The sequence below is a fragment of the Bicyclus anynana genome, chromosome 5, assembly GCF_947172395.1.
Source record: "Bicyclus anynana chromosome 5, ilBicAnyn1.1, whole genome shotgun sequence".
NCBI classification, from domain to species: Eukaryota; Metazoa; Arthropoda; class Insecta; order Lepidoptera; family Nymphalidae; genus Bicyclus; species Bicyclus anynana.
Genome location: NC_069087.1, coordinates 15,488,426 through 15,513,786, shown reverse-complemented (window position 1 = coordinate 15,513,786; position 25,361 = coordinate 15,488,426). Strand labels below are relative to the sequence as shown.

General features: G+C 37.3%; 1 protein-coding gene across 1 annotated transcript; it reads right to left on the bottom strand.

Annotated features, from left to right (window-relative positions):
* Positions 1 to 496: 496 nt before the first annotated feature.
* Positions 497 to 24,628, bottom strand: LOC112044234 (integrin alpha-9). The gene is made up of 26 exons (XM_024080004.2): positions 24,525 to 24,628; positions 23,377 to 23,535; positions 22,467 to 22,604; positions 21,129 to 21,193; positions 19,517 to 19,691; positions 18,736 to 18,933; positions 17,810 to 17,892; positions 16,204 to 16,449; positions 15,005 to 15,116; positions 13,893 to 14,105; positions 13,398 to 13,501; positions 12,728 to 12,812; positions 11,792 to 11,931; positions 10,326 to 10,398; positions 9,557 to 9,683; positions 8,919 to 9,036; positions 8,075 to 8,149; positions 7,579 to 7,742; positions 6,972 to 7,056; positions 5,999 to 6,082; positions 5,007 to 5,136; positions 4,651 to 4,735; positions 3,812 to 3,935; positions 2,157 to 2,228; positions 1,348 to 1,428; positions 497 to 662 (listed from the first exon to the last, which is right to left on the bottom strand). The coding sequence occupies exons 1-26, from the start codon at positions 24,529 to 24,531 to the stop codon at positions 594 to 596; spliced, it is 3,012 nt and encodes a 1,003-aa protein (XP_023935772.1). The 5' UTR covers positions 24,532 to 24,628; the 3' UTR covers positions 497 to 593.
* Positions 24,629 to 25,361: the final 733 nt, after the last annotated feature.

Genomic DNA, 25,361 nt, shown 5'->3' with positions numbered 1-25,361 from the left:
TCTACAATTCTTGTAGAGTTAGGCGTGGAATCTATTTCATTTTGCCATTGTGATATTAAATTGCTTCTAAAGCAGGTTTATAATGGTTATTTCAGATAAAGAATCTTCATTTTCTCATTCGTATCAAAAGAGGGGAAAATTATATACTAACTAGCGGACACAGTCTAGCTTCGCTTTTATAGTTACGCAACCAACCAATCAATTTGAATCGCAAGAAAACTATCGGCGACTAACAGAGTTTTTACTCGCTTAGATCATCATCATCATCAATCCATATTCGGCTCACTGCGGAGCTCGAGTCTCCTCTCAGAATAAGAGGGGTTAGGCCAATAGTCCACCACGCTGCCCAATGCGGATTGGCAGACTTCACACACGCAGGGAATTAAGAAAACTCGCAGGTTTCCCCACGACGTTTTTCCTTCACCGTTTGAGACACGTGGCATAGGAGATATTTGGGTAAAAAGTGAGGTTAACATGAAATACAAAAATCATAAGATCTTTGAAATCTCTTATTTTTTTTTTATTCTTACTTTCTTCCCTACTACCCCGTCAGTTTCATGAACCAAATAGGTATAAGCCAATGTACTGCTTTGCTAAGTCGCTGGAATGTTCTTTCGCTGAGTGACACCGACGATGCTGGACTGAAACGATGACTCTGAGTTCTGTAACAACAGTATTGCTGAATAATAAATGACTTATGAGTGCCAGTATAAAGGTGGATTTATATTCACTTGTCGACACGTATATTCACAACACATGAGGGCTAGGGTTTACATTTTGTAAGCTCTATTTATGAAATTTGGTATTCCAGTTATAGAAAGTACTAAATCAATTTAAAAAAATAGCGATGATAACTTTTTAATTGCAAATTACAAAATTTCAATTCTTGAATATGAAGATCGCCTTTGGAGGAAACATGGAGAATGAAAAAAAATTGCAAACTGCATCGTGTGACATATCAAATGTATATTTTTTTATTGATAAACAAAACAGAATAACGCCTTTCTGAGCTTGTAGTGGGCTATTCTCAGTTCGCTTTCGTAACTTAAATTTTAATTTGACGACTAATTATTTACTAATAATATTATTATAAAATTATTAATAAATAATAATATTATTACCTAACATTTCGAAAGTGCCTGTAACTAAGCCATATTGAAATAAATGAATATTAATCTCATTTCATTTGATTTTAATATGTTTAAAAATCTTATATAGACAAAAAATCAATATTAAAAAATCAGGATAATCCATTTAAATTATTCATTCCGTCATTCATCATTTATAATGGTTAAATTGACCCGGCCATTAAAATTAAAGAAATTTACTCGTAGCATTATTACTTACAATGGGTGCAGTACCACAATTTTCTAGTTGATCCAGATTCGGAGCCGACGCGTCTTGACCGTATTCGATGATCGGACGACGCTACGAAGAAAAGTAAATTATCGTTATTTTTTTTTCCATAGCCTTAGAAAAGTCTCATTTTCAAACCTGTTGAACTACATATTTGTATTACGTTGTATTTACTTGCATTAACAAAGTCGGTTTTTGGTTTAAAAAGTAATTGCCGATGAAATTACAAACATAAAACAGTTATGCTTGATTGGGCGTGGGGAAATGTATAGTAGTGGTCTAGGAGCCTGTGATAGTCAGATCTTTTTCATCTTTTTTTTTTATTCTTTACAAGTTAGCCTTTGACTACAATCTCACCTGATGGTAAGTGATGATGCAAATAAATATGGAAACGGGCTAACTTGTTAGGAGATTGATGAAAATCCACACCCCTTTCGGTTTCCACACGACATCGTACCGGAACGCTAAATCGCTTGACAGTACGTCTTTGTCGGTAGGGTAGCCACGGCCAAAGCCTCCCACCAGCCAGACCAAGACCAATAAGGAAAACCTCAATCGGACCAGCCCGGGGATCGAACCCAGTGCCCACACCACTGCGCATACCACTACATATTATGCTTTTAGCTATACGGTTAAAGAACCGTACACAAAACTGAAGAAGAGTCTAGGGATATTGTTCTGTTAAAAAATAAAAGCAGAATAGAAATAGAATCTATAACAATGAACTTTAGCTAAGCTACATTAATATAATAGAAAATAAGGTCACATTGAAAATAAGGCAGTATTGAAAATCCACTTACAATGCTCTGTTTTCTTATATCATGCTTTAGAGAAACAAGTTTCTCTTTCTCGGCCCTCTTGAAAAATCCCCCCTGAAACAACGGATTTTTAATTTTTCTTTTTACTTAAAACGTGTATACTCGCGACAAGACATTCAGTAGGAAAAAGCTATGACCAAAGCAACTCGTCTATAGTCTTTACAGTCATACTAGATGAGTACTGTTTACCAACAAACAAATTAAAAATGAGGGTATAAATCGGTAGTAATTTCACACCGAATAATAATTACAATTAACTTGTTCTTATAACGAAAATAAATTCGAACAATAAACTTAGAACAATTATATGTATGTAGTTAATATATTATGGATAACATTTTATAAATAAACAATACACAATTTAAAATAAATAAGTTTTGAAATGACATGCGTTTTCTACTGTACGTATAGTTCCATTTTTTTTGAGACAATACTATTTTAGAGCGAGTGTATATTGCTTAGAATTACGTATTTCATTTTCTCGCAATTGTATTGAAAACTATTTGTAGTTTCAAATAGCGCTAAAATCCCACTATAACTTAACTTTTATTTACCCCCTCGCTAAAGCTCGGGAGTAACACAAAATGGACGCTAAAATGATCCATACTTTACTCTAAATGATTCTAGCCCTTGTCATATTATAATCTACTGTACTACCTTTTACTGTTTACTGTATGTCATGTTAAACAGTTTTAAGGAACTGTCTCGTATGCACCTACTTGCTAAATTAGTATTAGTATTAAAACTAGTAAAGTATTTTTCTTAAAAGACTCACGTCTGCGCTGTCCCTTTTAAGACACAACTTTAGAATGCATCAGCGTTAAATTCTAAAACGACCGCGCAAAAATGGGCCCCTTAAAACGTGTTTTTAGAATCCAGTATTACGCATCCACGGAACAAAATGGCTTTTACGAATTTTTTTATGTTCGAAATATGTTGAAAGCTTGACACGTTTGATTATGCTAACCACCTAAAAGTAACTTCACGAAAAATCTCATCTAAGTCTAATCAGCACAAATGATTATAAAGCATATATGCATGCATTATGGCATTTTAGAACATCGCTTGTTATCTGCACAATACAAGATTCTAGGTATCATCGGTAACGTAGGTGGGCGCCTTCCTCCCACCCGTTTGCGCGTAGCGACATCCGCAGCAGATATCCGAGACGTCACAATCATTGCATCCGACTATAACTTCGCACGCATATAAATTGGATGGTGATATAAATTGGAGAATAACCTCCATTACTGTTGAGATTCTTGCCGGCACTTCTCAGCAGAACCTGCCTATCGAGCCGGCGGTAGAGTCTTTACAAATAGTCAAACTTGACCTTTCAAAAGTGCTTGTAAGCCTTAAGCCGTGTGGCCTATAGGCCTACTTGAAATAAATGAATTTTGATTTTTTGATTTGATCCCCATTTTTTGATGAAGGTAGGACGACAATATTAACTCTGAGTCTACCACTGTTTCCGAAGGCTATCCAACTGAGAAGACTTGACAAGAAACAAAGGATATATTTAGCCCTCACTCATTCGCACGAGAGTATTTTTAACGGGCGTTAAAAAAGCGTTCAAATACAACAAATGCATTCTCAAGTAAGTTCACACGACAGCGGTTTTTAAAAGGGTAACTTACCTTGGAAAGAATAATTGCAATGACGGCCATTACAAAGATGCCCACCAGAATCGATATAGCAATAACAATGAACTTATTGTTTTCTAGGCCTATGGTCTTTTGATACTCGATGTCCGTTGTATACCTGCGAGTAAAACCATATAATAAATATCAGACATTGCAGTTTCAATTCGCTTTTAAAAGGTCATATTACATTATAAGAGATTATAGTTTATTAGCAAAGTCACTGACAGAGCTCAGTGAGCCGCAAAGGTGAAGTGGCAATGGAAAGGCCACAGTTCGAAGAGTCGCCGATGGACGTTGGAAGGTGGTGTTCACCGCAAAGCACCGCAAAGCGCAGTGTTGGTCGATCCCCACTAGGTGAACCGAGGACATTAAGCGGATTGCAGGGAGTCGCTGGATGCTCGTGGTTCGAGACCGTTTTATTTGGAAATCCACGAAAGAGGCCTACGTCCTGCAGTAGGACGTCCACTGCTGGACGGCTGTTAATGATGATGATGACAATACCTGTTTCCAATGCGAGAACGTTGGTAAATCTTTACCAATAGATACCTATACACCTTTTTGTATATATTTTATAGATATACAAAAAGGTTATATCTATAAAATATTAATATTGCAACAACATGCACTGCGTGTATCTTGAAGGGATTTTCAGAGTATTTCCGTTAATTCATCAATTCGAAATCATTCATCTATTGGTGAAAACCGGATATAAATCAGTTCTGTAGTTTCGAGTTAATCGTGAGGGGGTTTTGTTTCATAATAAAAACATATATCGCTTTTAAAAAAGGTGCAATGTCATTTTTTCAATGACATGAACTGAAGAAAATACATACATATCTTCATTTGTGTTCGAAGTTGGTTTCATGTACAACTTAAAATAGGTGATCAATTCCAACTTTTTGTTTTTCAAACTCTTTACTGAAACAAATAAAAGAATATATTATTTCAATTAGGCTTAGTTTACAAGCAGTTTCGAAATGTAGATTCACTAACATATTTGGATTGGAATGTTTGGTAGTACCATCTCACGAAAATTATTTATTTATTATTAACAAACTGCATCCAAACTTTTTTATTTTAAGCCTAGTTATAAGATACCGCTGGATGGCAAGGCCTTTGCACCAACCTTTGGTTCACCTAACTCTTGGATCATTGTATTACACTCAATTTTAATAAAGCTTATACTTACCAACTTTATCTTTTATTATAGTTACATTGCTTTTGACTGTTATAGTTGAATCCGGTTTGAGATCCACTGGGCAGATATAGTATGTTCTGTCTGAGATGGTCTTATTACAGTCAATTGACTCGACTTGTATCTGAAAATTTCCGTTGATTTACATATATAATATGAATAGATACAACGCCAAGATGTGTAACTAAGACCTCATTCGCACGGGAGTTAAAAAAGCGATGCGTTGGCGAACGTAGCGTATAGTATTAAGTTGAATGAAGGTCTATTTCCAACGCCAAAAATTAAAAATTCAACACTGCTCGTTAAAAAAATCGTCGTTTTTAAAAACAAATGTCGTGTGAACATATACTTGGGAATGCATTTGTTGTATTTGAACGTTTTTTTAACGTCTGTTAAAAAAAACTCTTGTGCGAATGAAATCCAAGTTATCTAACTTAACAAATTACTAGCTATGTCTATTTCATGTTAATAATCTTCATTATCCAGCATATTTTAACGACCTATTATTGGGCCAGACTCCTCTTCTGAGAACTCGCACTGAAGCGTCGTTATACTAAAGATAACCTTCTGATTCTCTCTTTGAAGAGAGAAAACTGACCCTGTACCGGGCCATTAAAATACGCTGTTAATTATGATTTACAGATAATTTATCAAGGTGTAATGAGTTTAACATAAGTGAGTCATTTTTGTCACCAATGCTGCTTGGTTGCATGCATGATGGCTTTCGGTATGGTTGCATGTAAAATGATATACAAGTTTAGCAAGTGCGGTAAACCTTATTTGCCTCAGATTGACAGGTGCATAGCAGTGATTTGATTTGGGTTTTAACACGTTTAATGCCAAGTGTTTCTATAGCTCGTACAAGATTGTCAGGGGGCACCACGCGATATCGCGTTACCGGCCACAGCGTAAAAGGCAACTTCACGCGACATCGCGTGGTGTGGTAATGAATGTGTTAACAAAATCTAAATTGAAATCCATCTTACTAAATAGTCTGTGATAAATGGCTGCTCTTCTAAATAAATCTCCAGTGGCAACGAACTCCAGAACATTTCTGCTTTATTTGTAATCTGAAAATGTATACATCATTAACAACCCATATTCAGCTCACTGCTGAGCACGAGTCTCCTCTCAGAATGAGAGGGATTAGGCCTGAGTTCACCATGCTGCTCAAATGCGTATTGGCAGACTTCACACAAGTAGAGAATTAAGAAAAATCTAATTTATGCAGGTTTCCTCACAATGTTTTTCCTATGATATTTAAAACACATGATATTTAATTTCTTAAAATATACATAACTGAAAAGTTAGAGGTGCATGCTCCTCACCTTCGAACCTACGCCCTCCGAGTCGAAGGCAGAGGTCAAATCCACTAGGCTACCACGTCTCATGCTTCTATACCATTTCTAAATACAGTACGCAATTATGGGGTTTTTATATAACAGATTTTAAGGCCACAGATCCTAAGCCGTCTATTATAAAGTGTAGACTTTTAAAGACTCAATGGCTCAATTTTCAGGACAGCAGTTTGGTTTTTTTTTTATTCTTTACAAGTAAGCCCTTCACTACAATCTCACCTGATGGTAAATGACGATGCAGTCTAAGATGGAAGCGGGCTAACTTGTTAGGAAGAGGATGAAAATCCACACTCCTTTCGGTTTCTACACGACATCGTACCGGAACGCTAAATCGCTTGGCGGTACATCTTTGTTAGTAGGGTAGTAACTAGCCACGGCCGAAGCCTCCAGCTAGACCTGGACTAATTAAGAAAACATCAATCGGCCCAGCCGGGAATCGAACCCAGGACCTCCGTCTTGTAAATCCACCGCGCATACCACTGCGCCACGGAGGTTGGGTTATAGATGGTTGTACTTAGAACCAGGTTGATACATTATATCTACTACTTCGGATTATTATAGGTTACTTCCAGTAAATAATTTAATATATACAGAATCTTACCGTATAAGATTCAATGATTTCAATGTACCGGCTTGAATCGACGTCTTCTATTTGAAGATCAGTGATAACGTGTTTGTAGTGTGTACTAGAAACAAAAATAATTTACACATATATGAACGAAATTTTAAAACAAAATGACAAATGAAAAAAAACTTAATAAATAAATATCATCATCATCATCATCATCATCATCATCATTATCATCATCATCATCATTATCAACCCATATCGGCTCACTGCGGAGCTCGAGTCTCCTCTCAGAATGAGAGGAGTTAGGCCAATAGTCCACCACGCTGGCCCAATATGGATTGGCAGACTTCATACAGAGAATTAAGAAAATTCTCTGTTATGCAGGTTTCCTCATGATGTTTTCCTTCACCGTTTGAGACACGTGATAATTTCTTAAAATGCACACAACTGAAAAGTTTAAGGTGAATGCCCTGAACCGGATTCGAGCCCACACCCACCGGAATCGGAGGCAGAGGTCATATCTACTGGGCTATCACGGCTACTTCGCTTCGAAGCGTTTGCGATGGTAGAAAGAGAATCGACTTGCCACTTGGCTACAGGGGCAGAATCACTCACAGAAGTATAATGAATAACATACCTGTTAAAATAAATGCCATCAGTCATGAAGTCGTAATTAATAATTTTGGTGTAGTTCTCCTTGTTTGGGTGTGAAGTGCATTTGTTGTACAACAGGACTTCTATTCGAAGGTTGTCGTGTTGGTTTGTCGGTTTGCTCATATCTAAGAGTATTGGTAAGCTGTACTGTAACACAAAATACATCATCAGCCTATCCTTAATGGCGCAATGATGTAAAATACTGTTAGATGTGTTACTAGCGCATGAAAAATGAGGCGCTCAAAAGAGGAAAAATAAACACATCTCAACGAACGTTATTTAAACAAATAATACCTAAATATCGTCTATAAAGTCGAGTTGTGTAAAAACACATGACCTTATATCACGTGAGTTTTAGCCGTGTTTCATAATCAATTAGTACCTATATAGAATGAAATAATTTTATTAATTTACTATTTAGATATATGTATCATTAGTATAACAAACAATTAACTATTAGAAGTTTTTCTTTCACTCACTTCTGTGTATCTCCCTATGTTCATCAAATCACATTTGTACCAGCCATCGTCTGTTTTACACTCTAAAAGTGCAATCTGCAAAAATATCATAATTCATCATTTACAATTATATTTCATATCATATTCGGTATGATGGATGGATAGATAACGATCCTTAACGACAAAGGTGCTTGGAGGCCATTGGCTCAGCTTCACCTTCACACAGGAAATAAAAACTATAAGAAATTGTAGTTTAATTGTTATCAAATGTAAATTGTAATACTGTATGACTTTTGCAAAAGAGCAACTGTTGAGTTTCTTGCCGGTATCTTCTCAGCAGAACCTGCCTTCCGAACCGGTGGTAGAATCTTTACAAATAGTCAACTGACGTGTCAAAAGTGCTTTTAAACTGAGCCTACTTGAAATAAATGAATTTTGAATTTTGAACGTATAGAGCGGAAACGTGGACACTGAAGATTGGCCTTATCCACAAATTTAAAGTCCCTCAGCGAGCTATGGGGAGTCTCTATTAAGGATACATCCGTAGGAGAACGAGAATAATTGATGTAGCCCAAAGGATTAACAAACTGAAGTGGCAGTGGGCGGGCCATATCTGTCGTAGAACAGATGGCCGCTGGGGCAGACGTGTTCTGGAGTGGAGACCGCGTACCAGCAAATGCAGTGTAGGACATACATATTTTACTCTGGCAAGTCTGTATAGACATATGAAATCACATCGCCGCCGCATCGCAACGGGTTTCTACCTGTCTACACAAACTTGCGGTGTCGCGCCGGTACATCTGCAGCGTGAGGCGTTATCTACACGAAGACTTACGGTATGCCATGTATGGTGATAAAGACATACCTGGGCACCTGTTATCTTTATACGAGCACAGGATCCGAACGTCGCGCCGCCATCGTTACGAATCACCACCGTCATTGTCTCAGTATCGTTCTCTCCTGGGGTATATAGATCTTTATTTCTAAAAATAAAGTAATAATAAATAACTGTACAACTAACTGTACAATAAACTGCCCTTTGTTACTGCCCTTTTAAAAAAGCATTTTTTAACTAATTAAATTCTAACTTATATTGTTTTAGTAACCTATACAACTTATATTGTTTTAGTAAGATATAGAAACCTATACAATTTTTTGATGTAGTATTGAGATTATTTCAAGGGAGATTATTTCATTTTCGGTGTATATATGACACCGAAACCCGTTCACCAGAAAAACACACTAAGAACCATTTAAAGCTAATTTATATAGATGTTTCATTTTTCACACACACCTTGTCTGTACGTAGCAAGTACATAACCAAAGCCAAAAACGTCTTCTGAATTAGAACTTGTGCTGAATTAAGATCGAAAGATCTGGAGTTCGATCCTAATGCGAAGGATATTGTCGTACCCATTCCTAACATAATAAGTTCGAGTGTTAACAAACATATCAGTTACATGAAAAAAAAAATATGGCAAAAGTTGAACAAAAATATATTACCCGCCTGACCACTCAAATGTTAAAGATAAATTGGCCACACAGTCTTCTCCCTCGCACTCCCGCATCAGGCCCAGCTCCGACGTGGTGTTACTGCTTACACTTATGTCCACAAGCGATGGATCAAAATCTAAAAAAATCACTAACATTGAAGAGTGAATAACGTGTTCTCAAAGAAACTCAGACTATTTACATATGTATCGGACCCAAATTTACGAACAAAATTGTATGCCATTTTCTGAGTAAAACGAGCTTAGATTTGGTATATATCTTATACTAAAACTAGAAGTTATTGCCCATTTTTTACACCATTCAACTACACAAATAGGGTTAAGGAGCTATTTAACCGTCGAACACGATTAGAATTATGAAACATCGGAGTTTTATAATCGCATTAGATCGTTGATCTTAAACTTTGACAGAAAGTAACGTCTAGCGAGGCAGGTACATATACAATTAGTCTGAGCCGAAAACATCAACTCAACTCACAACTCCGATCGCACGACCGAGGACTTTCTACCAGACCCTCACGGTTTCGCCCGCGTATTTCCTATTCCCATAGGAAAATGGGGCTAAAATATAGCATATGTTGCTCCCTGGTAATACAGCTTTCACTGTCATCTTCATGCATACATTGCTGGACATAGGCCTCTTTTAAGCAGTGCCCGTCCGCTCTACCTTTGGCTTTTTGCATCCACTTTAGCAATATACTACTCGTAAAATTTCATTGAGTTGCAGTTTTTAAACTATATTATAAAAAATGTTTATCTACCTTCTCTATTTAAATTTTCGATATCTGGTCGCACCTCAGCTTTGAACAAGTAAAACCCGGGCTTCCAGTTTTGCTAAAACATAGATAAAAATCTTATTTTTTATTTTTTATTAGCTAATGAAAATTCTCTGGTATGCAGGTTTCCTCACGATGTTTTTCCTTCACCGTTTGAGACACGTGATATTTAATTTCTTAAAAATGCACACGACTGAAAAGTTGGAAATGCATGCCCCGGACCGTATTCGAACCCATACTCTCCGGAATCAGAGGCAGAGGTCATATCCACTGGGCTATCATGTATCCCTAAAAATTAGGTACGCCCAATACAGGACGTATGATACTCAGGATAGGTATAGATGCTATAGCTCGCATCCACTTTACGACAAGCGGATTCTCACCACTATGTCGTTAATATTCCATCAATTTGCACAAAGCGTTGGCGTTGTCATATGTCATGAACACACTTGTCAATAGAATTCGGAATACCATTCCATATCAGTTTCTTATGTTATACGAAAGCCAAATATCATAGATAAACAAACTCTGGACGATATAGGGATGTAAGAATACCCCGACTTTCCCACTCTTTTATCTTAGAAGAAAGAAAATATTTATTTCGTAGGTTGACCCAGGACTTGACCGCAGGGCCTCGTGATCGAATGCCAGATAGCCTAATCACTGGATCAACGAAGTGACTATATCACACTCCTTCTAGGCAAGCTCGCTTCATCTTAGACTTCATCATAGCTTACCATCAGGCATGATTTTAGTTGCCTATCCAAGAAAAAAAAACACTAATACTATAAAGGCGAATGTTAGTGTGTATTTAAGTGTATATGTTGGTTACTCCTTTGCACTGCAGCTACTGAAGCGATTAGGTTGACATATGGAATGGAAATATATTTTGCTCTGGAATATCGCTAGTAATAAATAATAAGCTCCCGACCGAATTGTTTTTTTTTGGCCACGGTGGCGTCCGTGTGGTCGCGATGCAAGAACCAGCTCATGATTAAGGGCCCCGTATGGGTTCGAAACTAGTCGGGCATACTCCGACCTAATATCACGTGAGTTTTAGCCGTGTTTCATAATCATTTAATATAAATATCACTCACGATAGTTTAAATTCTAAAAAACTATACATGAGATTTCATGCTTGTAAACTAAGCCTACATGAATAATTGATTTTTAACGTGACAACGTCTTATAATTCGATGGAGCCGGCTGCTCTTTCGAAAAGATGACGTCATTCGTCGTTCCCTCGCTCTAGTGTTTCCAACTTTTTTTTTACAAGAAATAAAGTATAGTCTGGTCTATGAAGAATATTAAACAGTATTTTCGAAAGACGAACATTTTCTTTTGAAAAATGCAACCATTCCATCAGTATTTTCTTATGACGTTGTCACGTTCAACTATCGTCAGTAAATCGACTTTACAGACAACCGATTGTTTTTTTTTACTTTACTTACGAAAGATACAACAATATCAGTAGAATGTGAAGCTGGGATGCCATCACTGGATGTCGATACTTCAGACAAGATGATTTCATAATTGGTACCATTTTTCAACCACACCGCGTCACCGACTATGCTTGTGTTTACTAAGAGTTCTGTAAGTACCATAATAATACAAAAAATAAAATCACACTAATATTATAAAGGCGAAATTAGTGTGTGTAAGTTTGTGTGTATGTTTGTTCCTCCTTTAAGCTGCGGCTCTACTCTGGATTAACACATAGGCTACATTTCATCCCGGAAAAATTCATGGCTCCCGCCGGGTTTGTGAAAAACTGAATTCCACGCTAAGTCGCGGGCGTCCACTAGTATTGAATAAAGTAAGCCTTTATTACTGCTGGTTAGTTACTTTTATACATGTGCATAATTCCTAATTATTTAGCAGCCTGTCCTTCGACATAAGCTCCCCTATCGTAAGTACCATAAAAATAAATAACTTTAAGTGTAATTGAAACAACTAATATTTAGCTCGACGTTTAGCGTTTGGCCTTAAATAACCTGATCCAGAGTGGCACGTCGATTCTCTTTCTACGATCGCAAACGCTTCCAAAACTAAAAAAATGTATGGGAATGACATTTGCTATCGACAGATCACGTGTTGAAGATCACATATTTTTTTTTTGTTATTTATATAAATTTTTCTAGTTTTCGAAGCGTTTGCGATCATAGAAAGAGAATCGACGTGTCACAGGGGCAGGACTCGAACCTAGACCACCGTGATACGAAGCCAAACAAGATAACCACTGGACAGACTAAGTAGTTTTTGTCCATAAAGGCTATAGGCTATATATATATTATCTCCGTTTTCTTACGGGAACGGGAACCACGCGTGGCGTCAGCTAGTAGTTAATAAATTGTATTAAATAAGCAATTTCGTAATAGAATACGCACTTCCAGTGATCAGTGTCGGATTCTTCGGATATATTACTTCCACGGTCACCGTTACTATGCATTCTGTGTCTTGTTCACGTACGATCTGAAAAGTATCATCGTTATCAGTGTGCCTAGTGGGAGGTTTCAATATTGTCATACTGCTACTATCGCGTTAATGTGAACACGAATGTATATGGAATTGAAACAGTTGTGCTGTAGTGCCACTAGATGGCGCTGTCAATTCGTTAGAAATTCGCGTTTACGTTAACGCGATCGTCACAGTAACAAACTGCCACTAGGTCCTCAGATCAATATTTTAGCTTGGCAAATTCGTTCATAACACTCCCAATGTCCGCGCGGGCCGGGGTCGTGTAGCGATGAATGGAAAACTCACGACTGATGCACCTCACTTCCCGCATATCATGGGAATGTCATCAACAAATTTGCCAAGCTATAACGGCCTATTACAGACACAGGCGAAACTCCTGACAGGTGAGGAGTTATGAGCTTAGACTCGCTACTCTGCTCCAATGTGTGTTGGTGGGCTTCCCCCTCGTCTCCCGCATATACTTTATTTAACTGTATTAGGTTGTCTTTGTTGTATTATGTAAATCGGAAGCGTTGGATTTTAAAGTAATAATTAAAACGCCACAACACAAAGTGAGTTTTAAATGTTATAAAATCTTACATTAACGTCAGATCCTCTCAGCTTTGTTTTCAGATTCACTGTAATTATAGGAATACTTCGATATAACGCAACTTTACCGCTGTCGGGAGAACCCATAGCCAAAACTGAAATAAAATAAAATAAACTTATAGAAAAGTTGTATTAAAAATTATAGTAATTTAAAAAGGAGGAGGTTCTACGTTCGGCTGTATGTATGTTTTTAATTTTAATGACGAAGGGCTCATGACGAAGGGTTAAGAAATATGTATGGGTATGGATGGGATATGGGTTCGAAACTAGCCGTTCATACTTTGACGTTGTATCAAGTGAATTTTAGACTTGTTTTGTAGTAAATTAATATAATTAATACTCACGATTAAATGTTAAAGTTTTAATATATCAAAGAATAGTATTTCATAATCTGAAATAGGACTCGAACTCAGCACCCTGTGATTCAAAGCCCATGGTTAAGCTGTTGCCGTATTAAAAATCTAAAATTAATCATTCCAAACTTACAGTACAATCCAAGTTCATCAAAATGTGGCACCGGCAAAGCTTTGAGGCTAAATCCTAATGTATCAATTTTTTCGTTCTGAATTCTTTGAACGTTGAGCAAGTCAGATAGATAGATTTTATTATTTTTGTTGAAAATCTGGTTCACCTCGTATCCAGAAATTATGTACACCGCACCTTTGCTACTGTTTTCGAAGGGAGCGCTTACAAAAATTTCTGAAAATAACATTAAAATGGTAGCTGAAACCATATTCTACAATTATCTCTCTTTCCTACCATACGAATATGTAGATATAAACACCTCATCAGCCCCTGTAGCCTAGTGGCACGACAATTCTCTTTCTACGATTGCAAACGCTTCGAAAACTAGAAAAATGTATGCGAATGACATTTGCTATCGACAGGTCACGTGATCAAGATTTGTCATTCCCACACATTTTTCTAATATTCGAAGCGTTTGCGATCGTAGGAAGAGAGTCGTCGTGCCATTTGGCTATAGAGGCAAAATAGTTTCATTCGTTTTATCGCCGCGTTGCAACGACTTGCGGTACGGACGGCTTCAGTGTGCTCGTGGCGTTCGAGCCGTCCACATCTCTTGTTGTGTAATTCTTTATGGGTTACTTGGGATAGACGGGGAGAGTGACTTGAGTGGAAAAGGGGAGTGTTTGTTAACTGTCAAAGGCGATTTTAATCCTACACACAACGTTCACAAGTGCGTGACTTCACTCAAGGTCATTCTCTGCCGTTCAAGGGTCTTATTTTGGTTACAGTTTGATTTGTTAATTAAGTTGTCCTGACAAATGTTGTGAATCATATCCTTTGTTCGACATTAGTTTTCTTATTTTTGTAATCACTTCTGAGTCTGCTAAAATTCGTCTAGAAGCTACGTCGTGTTAGTCACACAAACACATCAAACTATAATTAATTGATATAAACTTAAGGAATTCTCCTAGTACACTGTAATAAGTAATACGTTTAAACTTATGGTCATACACACAGTGTTAACGTCTTGTAATGAATTCTGTGAACAACACTATATGTCACTACTCTATAATAAAACAGAACACTGTTGTGTGAATCTAGCATGAGAGTATAAATATGAAAAAAATGTCCACCTGGATAGCTATCCCCGTCTAGATCGGCAGTTGCAATGCTAGTCCCGAATCTTGACCCATCTTTCATGCTGTTTATGCGTAATGTTTTCAATTGTGGCCGATCTTTGCCGCGCTGAAATAAGATTTATCTAATTACTATAGCTTGGCAATTGATTTTGATATGCGGGCGACGGGGAAAGACTGCGCGGGTGTGAAGTTGTGCGCGCGGTACAGAGGCTGGAAGTAGAGTGCATCAGTTGTGGGTTTACCAGTAATTGCTACGCGCCTCCCGGCCCCCGCGGACCATCGGGACTGTTACGAATAAATTTTCCAAGCTATAGCTGACGTTCGCTACTTCTTGTTCATGAAATTCAGTTTTTTCAGAAATCCGCAGGAACCGTGGGTTTTTTCAGGACAAAGAGAAGCCTACGTCCTGCCCAAGGTCTAATTTAACTGCATACAAAATTTCATTCAAATCTGTTTAGCACTGTAGCCGTAGAAAAAATAACTAGCTAGCTAACCCGGAATCTCTTAGCTATATCAACACTTATGAGGCAGATTACGCCAACGACCTAACGCTTCGAAAACTAAAAAGATGTATGGGAATGACATTTGCTACCGACAGGTCACGTGATCAAGATCTGTCATCCCATACATTTTTCTAGTTTTCGAAGCGTTAGCGATCGTAGAAAGAGAGTCGACGCGCCACTTGGCTAGAGGGAGTACCACAGACACGTCCATTCAGTGCAGTGCCTCGTCCTGCACTGACTGTGACTTCACAAGGCGACCGCGGGGTTGTCCAGACATTTTGATAGTTTTAATTATGAAATACAATCATTATAAATTATTAAGAACGTTATTTTCATTAATAATAACCTGAATGCATTAGTATTGTGCTCTTACATATGATAAAAGAAACGAAAAAGTACTTAAGAGTCATAGTTTGGAAGCAAAACCGATACAAGTTACATAAACAGATGCTACTTTGCGTATTTTTATAGGATATTTAAAAATTATATTAACATTGTTGAAAACCACAAGAACATGCTTTATATTGTGTAGATCAACATATATTTTTCCCATATATTTTTGTTTGATTTGATTAAGTTTACAAAGTAAAATACGAACGATGTAGGTACCTCTATTGACGCCGAATTCTCGTATACCTTCGCCTTAAGATTAGAACGAACACTTACAAAAAGTTCTGCTACATAACTTACCAAGTCGCCTCCTAAATATATGTGCACGGCACCGTTTTCATAGTTTTCGTCAGAGGAGCCATACCCGGGTGCACCCACTAGCAAATCAGTATATCCATCACGGTCAAAGTTAGTACTATGCATCGAGTAACCGAACATAGAGCCAACACTTATGTCATTGATCTGCACAAAGCTCTCCTTTCCGCTTTTCCCAACGGTCAACAAGTCCATTTTCTTAGTAGTGTTGTTGTATGTGAGAAACGAAATCTGTGGAATGTATAATATTTGTATATAGACCAGTAAAAAAACCTGATTAGTAACAATTTTGATGAAACTTACCAACTTGTATCAATAACAAAGTCATCAAAAATTGTTACTAACCAGCTGTGTACCTAGTGGGAGTTTTCAATATCTTCATACTGTTACTATCGCGTTGAAGTAAACGCGAACTTATATGGAATTGATACAGTTGTGCAGTGGTGCTACTAGATGGCGCTGTTTAAATTCCTTAGAAGTTAACGCGATAGTAACTCATCAAACTCCCACTAGGCCCTCTGTTCTTTTTACCATTGCTTATCTAATAGTTATACAACATAACAGCCACATTGTCCTACAAATTGCGTGGTTTGTCTTTTTTTTATTCTTTACAAGTTAGCCCTTGACTACAATCTCACCTGATGGTAAGTGATGATGCAATCTAAGATTAGGATCTAGGATAAAATTCACACCCCTTCCGGTTTCTACAAAACGTACCGGAACGCTAAATCGCTTGGCGGTACTCCTTTGCCGGTAACTAGCAACGGCCGAAGCCTTCCAGCAGCCAGACCTGGATCAATTAAGAAAACCTCAATCGGCCCAGTCGGGAATGGAACCTAGGACCATTTCTTAGGATCTTGTAAATCCACCGCGCATACCACTGCGCCACGGATGTCGTTCTTACGCTCAGAAATTGTTATCACCTAGTAACACTGTTATACCAGAATTGAGACTTTTCATAAATATAAAAGTTGCGCGTCTCATCAAGATGAAGCTACTCACGAAAATTAACTTGATAGTAATCAATTGTAAAACTGGATTCTGGACTAGAATAGTTGTGAAGTAATATAGGAAATCTATACTAATATTATAAAGAGGAAACCTTTGTTTGTATGTTTGTTTGTTTGTTTGTAATGAATAGGCTCAAAAACTACTGGACCGATTTTATAAATTCTTTCACCATTCGAAAGCTACATTATCCACAAGTAACATAGGCTAAATTTTATTTAGGAAAAAAATAGGGTTCTGTAGGATATTTGGGTTTTTTGGACACAAGGTGTAAAAATTCAACCGGAAAAGTTACTTATTTTGCGTGCGCTGCCTAAACTATAAAATATAGAATCATAAAATGTTCTAATTTTTTGTAGATCTTATAAATATGGAGTAGGGTAGGGTAGGGGTAGTGTAGGGGTAGGATAGGGGTAGGGTAGGTAGGATAGGTAGGGTAGGGGTAGGGTAGGGGTATGATAGAGGTGGTTGAAAGTTCACATGGAGTTTTACGCGGCGTCCGCTAGTAATAAATATATTAGATGTTTATCAAGTGATGGATATACAACTGCCTGAGAAAGATCGTCAACTACCACATACTTACAAAACCAACTTTCCGATCTTCGTAGCTAAATGCGTATAACGTGCGGTAGCCTTTGAAAAACATTCCAGCTGCGAATGCGGTACCTGGGAAATAATTTACAAATTAACAAACAAATATTTGGTATTGTGCGCTTCAACATATTGTAGGAAATAATAGCCTGAGACGGATATGACGTCGCTCGATCTCGTGTTGGCTCTTACCGACGCTAGGTGGCGCGACTTGTTTCTGCAAAGAGTAGGGACTTAGAGAGGGGTAGCGATCGGTTGGCGGGGGTGACTTGCGATATAAGGTGCTCGTCGTACGGTCGGCTTCAGTATACTGTTGGTGGTGTTCGACGCGTCTACATTTCTTGTTGTGTAATTCTTTATGGGTTACTTGGAATAGGCGGGGAGAGTGACTTGAGTGGAAAAGGGGAGTGTTTGTTAACAGTCAAAGGATATTTTAAGCCTACACACAACGTTCACTAATGCGTGATTTCACACAAGGCATTCCAGTGTCTTATTTTGGTTACAGTTTGATTTGTTAACTAAGTTGTCCTGACAAATATTATGAAACCTTTGTTCGTTAACTTTCTATTTTTTAAATCCACTTTTGAAGCCTTCTGTTAAAAATGTTTTACTAAATGTTACGAGTTCCTCGATTATCCAGTTGGTATTAACATTCAATTATTATGTCTTTGGAAAGGGGAGGTAGCAATGTTGGTATAAATAAGAGGTTATTTCATGACTTGAGTTGTTTGTTAGGCAGCGTAGACACCGTCACGCTGCCAGTCGCGTTAGTAATTTTGTGCAATAATGTTTGATGTTATTAGTATAGATAATACAGGATAGGTCTCTCGCCGTTATACTTGCTTTTCGGCTAAATACTTAAGCTTGAGCTTACTCAAATGATCATTGTCATCAGCTCAGGTTACAAAACAATACTACCTTTATAATTAAATGCTAAGTATGCATTTTTTATCGTATCCATGTTTATTCCATCTTGCACCAACTGCGGAGGGTTTGATGGTTGGTCCATATCAATGTAGTGTAACGTACTATGTAAGCCACTAGGTTTAGCTATGATGATCACTCTTTGTTCGACGTCAGCGAATGTAGACCACCCTACTCCTCCATAGGCATTATCTATAAACAGCAAATGCAAGTACGTTAGCATTATTAACCACTAGAGGTAGAGAACGCCCGCAAATTCGTGCGCGTGAAATTTAGTTTTTCACAAATCCCTCGGGAACCATGAATTTTTCCGGGATTAAAAGTAGCCTATGTGTGAATCCAGAGTAAAATTTATTTCCATTCCAAATTTCAGCCAAATCAGTTTATTATTTGCGATGTTAAAGAGTAACAAACACACTAACATCCATACAAACTTTCGCGTTTATAATATTAGTCATTATTTATAAACAGCAAATACAAGTATGTTAGCGTTATTAACCATTCCAGCCCCAATAGCCAAGTGGCATTTCGATTCTCTTTCTACGATCGCAAACGCTTCGAAAACTAGAAAAAAGTACGCGAATGACAGATCTTGATCACGTGACCTGTCGATAGCAAATGTCATTCTCATACATTTTTCTAGTTTTCGAATTCGTTTGCGATCGTAGAGAGAGAATCGACGTGCCGCTTGGCTACAGGGGCAGAATTGTGACAATTTGGAAAATATAAATCCTTAACTGACCCGAAAAACTTAAGTTAATATAAAAAAACTTACTTATATCAATTGAAGAATAACGAGAGTTATTAGTATTCATATCTTTCTCATACTGTTCCATCAAGCCGAGGTAACGCATTGTGGATTCTCCATTATATTTGAAGCATGTGCCGCATGCGCCAAATTTTGTACCATTCCATAGAGTTATATCGAATGTAACTAAAGGAGCGCATGTCTGGAATGAAGGACAGACAGAAATCTTAATAAAAATATTACGCGTGGAATTCAGTTTTTCACAAATCCCGCGGGAATCATAGCCTTTTCAGCGATGAAATATGCCCTGTATTAATCCGAAGTAAAATCTATTTTCATTTAAATAAATATAGTTCATTTATTTTACATTATGAAATAAAAACTACTTTATCATATGCTCAATAAATAAAAAAAAACGTGTGCGTCTCGGGACGCTCGACATAAGAGTGATAACCTAAACCTGCTGCCGTATGCGCGAGAGAAGCCAAGTGGCGCCGTAACGTGTTACGTTACGAATTACTTAAAAATATCTATTAAATTAAATCTTGGTTTTCTAACACTCGTGTTTCAATTATAAAATTGTCAGTTCACTAGAAAACATGCTGAACTACGTCATTTTATTTAAACTGCAGATGTGGTCAATATATAATTATTTAAAAACTCATATCAGCGCGTCGATTTGATACTTTTTCCCGATACTAAGATTCGATGTCCGATTTAAAAAAAAGTATCGAGATTTGGCTGAAATTTGGAATGAAAATAGATTTTACTTCTTCTTCTTCGCTTCTGTTCTTCTTTTTCCTTTTTTGTATTTGAATGTATATATGTTTTTTTTAGTGATTGTTTTGTGCACTTGTCACAGTTTTACTACGTACTAATATAGATAGATAGATAAAGGCTATCCCAACCCTTAAAGACTTTAACAACAAGAAATGCGAACGGCTCGAACGCCACTAGCATACTGAAGCCGATCGTACCATGGGCGTCTTATATCACAAGTCGTTCCCGCCTACCGATCGATATTCCTCTCTAACTCCCTACTGTTCACGGAAACAAGTCGCGCCACCTAGCGCCGGCACGAGCTAACATACGATCGAGCGACGTCATATCCGTCTCAGACTACTATTTCCTACTATTTACTTTATAAACTAATAATACATACATAAAAAAGTCATCGTTATCAACCCATATACGGCTCACCTCTGAGCTCGAGTCTCCTCTCAGAATGAGAGGGGTTAGGCCAATAGTCCACCACGCTGGCCCAATGCGGATTGGCAGACTTCACACACGCAGAGAATTAAGAAATTTTCTGATGTGTAGGTTTCCTCACGATGTTTTCCTTCACCGTTTGAGACACGTGATATTTAATTTCTTAAAATGAGAGCCGTGATAGCCCAGTGGATATGACCTCTGCCTCCGATTCCGGAGGGATTGGGTTCGAATCCGGTCAGGGGCATGCACCTCCAACTTTTCAGTTGTGTGCATTTTAAGAAATTAAATATCACATAAAATAGTAAGAGACATAATATATGTGAATGTAAGCTATAACTATAAAATCATCTGTTTGTGCATTTCTCTATGTGTGTGTTGTTAGAATACTTAATAAACTTTGCCTTGGTTTGTCATTTGCCTTACTTACAAAAATATATTCAGGAGTAACACTTATTGATGCTCCGAGACCGAAACGCTGATTAGGACTATGCGCTGAAAAAGAATTATAAACATTTGTAAATATTATGTGTACTCAATATATTTAATTGGTACACAAGGGAAAAAGATTAAGACCTCTTTACATACTACCTACTTTTAACTCTTGAGCGATATTATCGAACTTACACCTAATACAGAAAATGTATTTAATATTTACTAGAATAATTATTTTAAAGCAAATTGAAATTGTATTTTATGGAAACTGATCGTAACTAATAACAGTGACCAAAATTTTAATCAAAATTTATTTCCATTTTTTTTTTAATTTATTTTATTGATAAGACTTGTCAATTATTGGACTCAATCAAATAAAACTGTACAGGCAGTTTGTTGGCGAGTTGACACTCATTATTCTATTTATTATGTAAAAGTAATTGCTAAATCTAATTCTAATTAGATACTTAAAACTAAGGTAACATAAGAATTCAATATTTTAAAATGAAAAAATAAAAAAATTACAATTTAAGACGAAAGAAATTTAAATTAATAAAGAAAGACAATTTCTATAAAGTAAATCCGTTAGTCAGTGATAGGGTCCCCAAGGAAAACTTCTCCTATACAGTAAAGTCAAATCTTTGTGGGTTTTACGGTTGCCATTGTAACCTACTATACAATCTTTGTAAATATTGTATTTTGGTTAATAAATAAAATAAATACAATTAATAAAGACATCCGTTGTATAGTATTTACTCTTTTCTCCGTTGCATAATATATAAGAAGTTTGATGTGCTTACTATAGCTTGGCAACTTTTGGTGCAGGCCGGGAATGAAAAACCCACGAGTGATGAGAATGTCATAAACGAACTTACCGACTAAAGCACTTGAGGCGACTTTATGGAGGACTTCCAAACATCACGATACTGAGCCTTCAGCGAATCCGCCTAGCTTGATGTCGTCAGTCCACGTAGTGGGGGTCGAACAACACTGCGCTTACTAATGCGGGGTCGCCATTCCAACACTTTGGGACCCCAACGTCTATCGGCTCTTTGAACTATGTGCCCCACCCATTGCCACCTCAGCTTCGCAACTCGTTGAGCTATGTCGGTGACTTTGGTTCTTCTGCGGATCTCCTCATTTCTGATTCGATCACGCAGAGATACTCGTAACATAGGTCGTTCCATCGCTCGCTGTGTGACTCTGAGTCTTCTTATGAGGCCCATTAGCGATCAAGTCTCGGTACCATAGGTCATCACTGGCAACACGCACTGTTCGAAGACTTCTAAGAATTGATTTGAATTTTAATATACTTTATATATATTTTACTTACATCTGCTATGGTTTTGGACCAGCCTATCAATATCTATAGGAATTCTGGTACACGCCGTTTTTCGGTTCAGCAATGCATTATCATTTAATGGACATAAATATAATTTTCCATTTTGATCACTGAATGGTGCACCAACAACTAAAAAAACAGTTTTGGTTAATTTTTAAGCGATAAAATCAGGAAGCCCTTGATTGGTATAGTCGAATGCATTGATTGATTGATGATGCATGTAGATTCATACAAAAATCAAGACGCGCGAGGGAAGATGCCTGCCGCGCCGCTGCGTAACCGGGGATACCTAAGATCTTGTATTGTGCAGCCTATCGCACGATGTTCGAAAACGTCAAAAATATTGCATCCGACTATATTAATTCGACCCGTAAATCAGTTTTTATTAAATTGATCGAGAATCTGTGATAGCCAGTTGCGCTAACATGCATCGAGACCCCGTGTCATTATAGTTTAAAAAATACAGGGATTTTATTACAATCTAAATATGTGTATTCACTTATTTTGAGAAAGTTTTAAGAGTTCTTATAATGATTATTTCTGGGTATCGAAGGCTCTCGTCCTACAAAATGAAGAATAAAAAAGTTCGTGTCAGCTCCGACGCACGAATGGAGTTTACTCTTTCAGATCGACTGTCTAAATAGTATATAGTAATATGTACGTCTCAATACTACGCCTGGAAAGTAAAGGTGTGCGACCGAGGAGCAGCAGGCCGCGGCGTGCGCGCCCGCCAACGTTGCCGGCAGCGCACGGTAAAAGGTGCGCAGAAAAGGTTGTGCACAAAAAACGCAACGCTGTCATTTTACTGCCCATATTTTTTTCAACCGGGGGCTATATGTGAAAAATCTATTCTTAAACTCCAATAAACTCCAAAAACAAATGTATGTATATATTGTCTTACCTAAACTTTGCATTTCAGAGAAATATTCCAACGTCAAACCAAAATCAGTGCCCGTTTCTGGTGGCTCAATGTCTATATAACTCGACTTATGGAAAAAAGTGCAAATTGCTGCATTTAAATTAAGTAATACAATTAATTGGAACAATAGTAAATGATATCCTGAAATTTTACAAACAAAAATATTCAATTAATATTTCGCCAGAAATATATCATCATTATCATCATTATCAACCCATATTCGGCTAATTGCTGAGCTCGAGTCTCCTCTCAGAATGAGAGGAGCTAGGCCAATGGTCCACCACGCTGGCCCAATGCAGATTAGCAGACTTCACACACGCAGAGAATTAAGAAAATTCTCTGGTGTGCAGGTTTTCTCAAAATTTACCTTCACCGCTTAAGACACGTGATATTCAATTTCTTAAAATGCACACAACTGAAAAGTTGGAGGTGCATGCCGCGCGCATTAGTTTCTAACAAAAAAATAAGTATCTATTCAGAGACTACATGTCTCTGAATAGATAGCGATCGCCCTCGACTTTGTCCGCGTGGAATTCAGTTTTTCACAAATCCCGCGGGAACCATGGATTTTTCCGGGATGAAAAGTAGCCTATGTGTTAATCTAGAGTATAATCTATTTCCATTCCAAATTTCAGCAAAATCGCTTCAGTAGCCGAAGCGTAAAAGTGGAACAAAAATACTTACACACTTACACACTTACACACTTACACACTTTCACACTTACACACAAACTTTCGCCTTAGCGATCACCCCCGACTTTATACGCGATAAAGGTTTTTGTCAAATCCCGCGTGTCTCATGGATTTTTTCAGGATAAAATTGCATACGAGTATATGTTAAGAAAGTGGAGGTTGCGTGCCTCATGGATTTTTTCAGGATAAAAATAGCATATAGGAAAGTGGAGGTTATTAATAACCTCACCCTGAAATTCCTATTAAAATCTGTTCAGCTGTTGAATAGTTTAGCCCGAACAAACAGGCAGACAGAAAAAAATATTAAAAAGATCCTTTTGTGTTTTAATATCGTGTACTTAACTATAAATACTTGAGAAAACACAGTTATTTTGAAATCACAGACAGACACTTTAATAATGTTATTATTTATTATTAACAACAAAAATAACCACTAACCTGTCATTTTAAATAAATACAACAAACACAGTAGGTCAATTTTAAAAATTCAGCTAAAACAGGAAAACATGCAACTTTAGCAGTGACATATCTTAATGGGTGCTTAAAATAAACTGTATGAGGTAAATTGGATCAACTGCCGATTTACCTCTTATAGCCTAATTAACAAGAATAATCTATATGGAATATTTAAACTTCTAAATCGTGGTTTTTTATTCGATAATCATGAAAATTACGACCTCTGGCTTAATAGGGATGATAACAGTTTTTTTTAAATTGTATATGAATTAAGAGTATGCTAATAGTAACTCAATTTTGTAAAAGGAATAGGGTATTTGCGATATATAAATAAAATTGAAAAGTATGTCTATGAAACGTACAATTCTTTCCAGCGTACGTATATCATCATCATCATCATCTCAGCCGATAGACGTCCTCTGCAGGTCATAGGTTTTCTTAATTGGTCCAGGTCTGGCTGGTGGGAGGCTTCGGCCGTGGCTAGTTACCACCTTACCGACAAAGACGTACCGCCAAGCGATTTAGCGTTCCGGTACGATGTCGTGTAGAAACCGAAATGAGTGCGGATTTTCATCCTCCTCCTAACAAGTTAGCCCGCTTCCATCTTAGACTGCATCATCACTTACCATCAGGTGAGATTGTAGTCAAGGGCTAACCTAAACTATAACTTTATAACTTATAAAATATACTTAGGTTACTTTTATTCCGATAAAATATCATGGTTCCCGCGTGATTTGTGACTAACTGAATTTCACATTACCGAAGTCGCGAGATTCCGCTAGTTAGTAGAATATAATATTTTAACTCAACTGCCTCAAA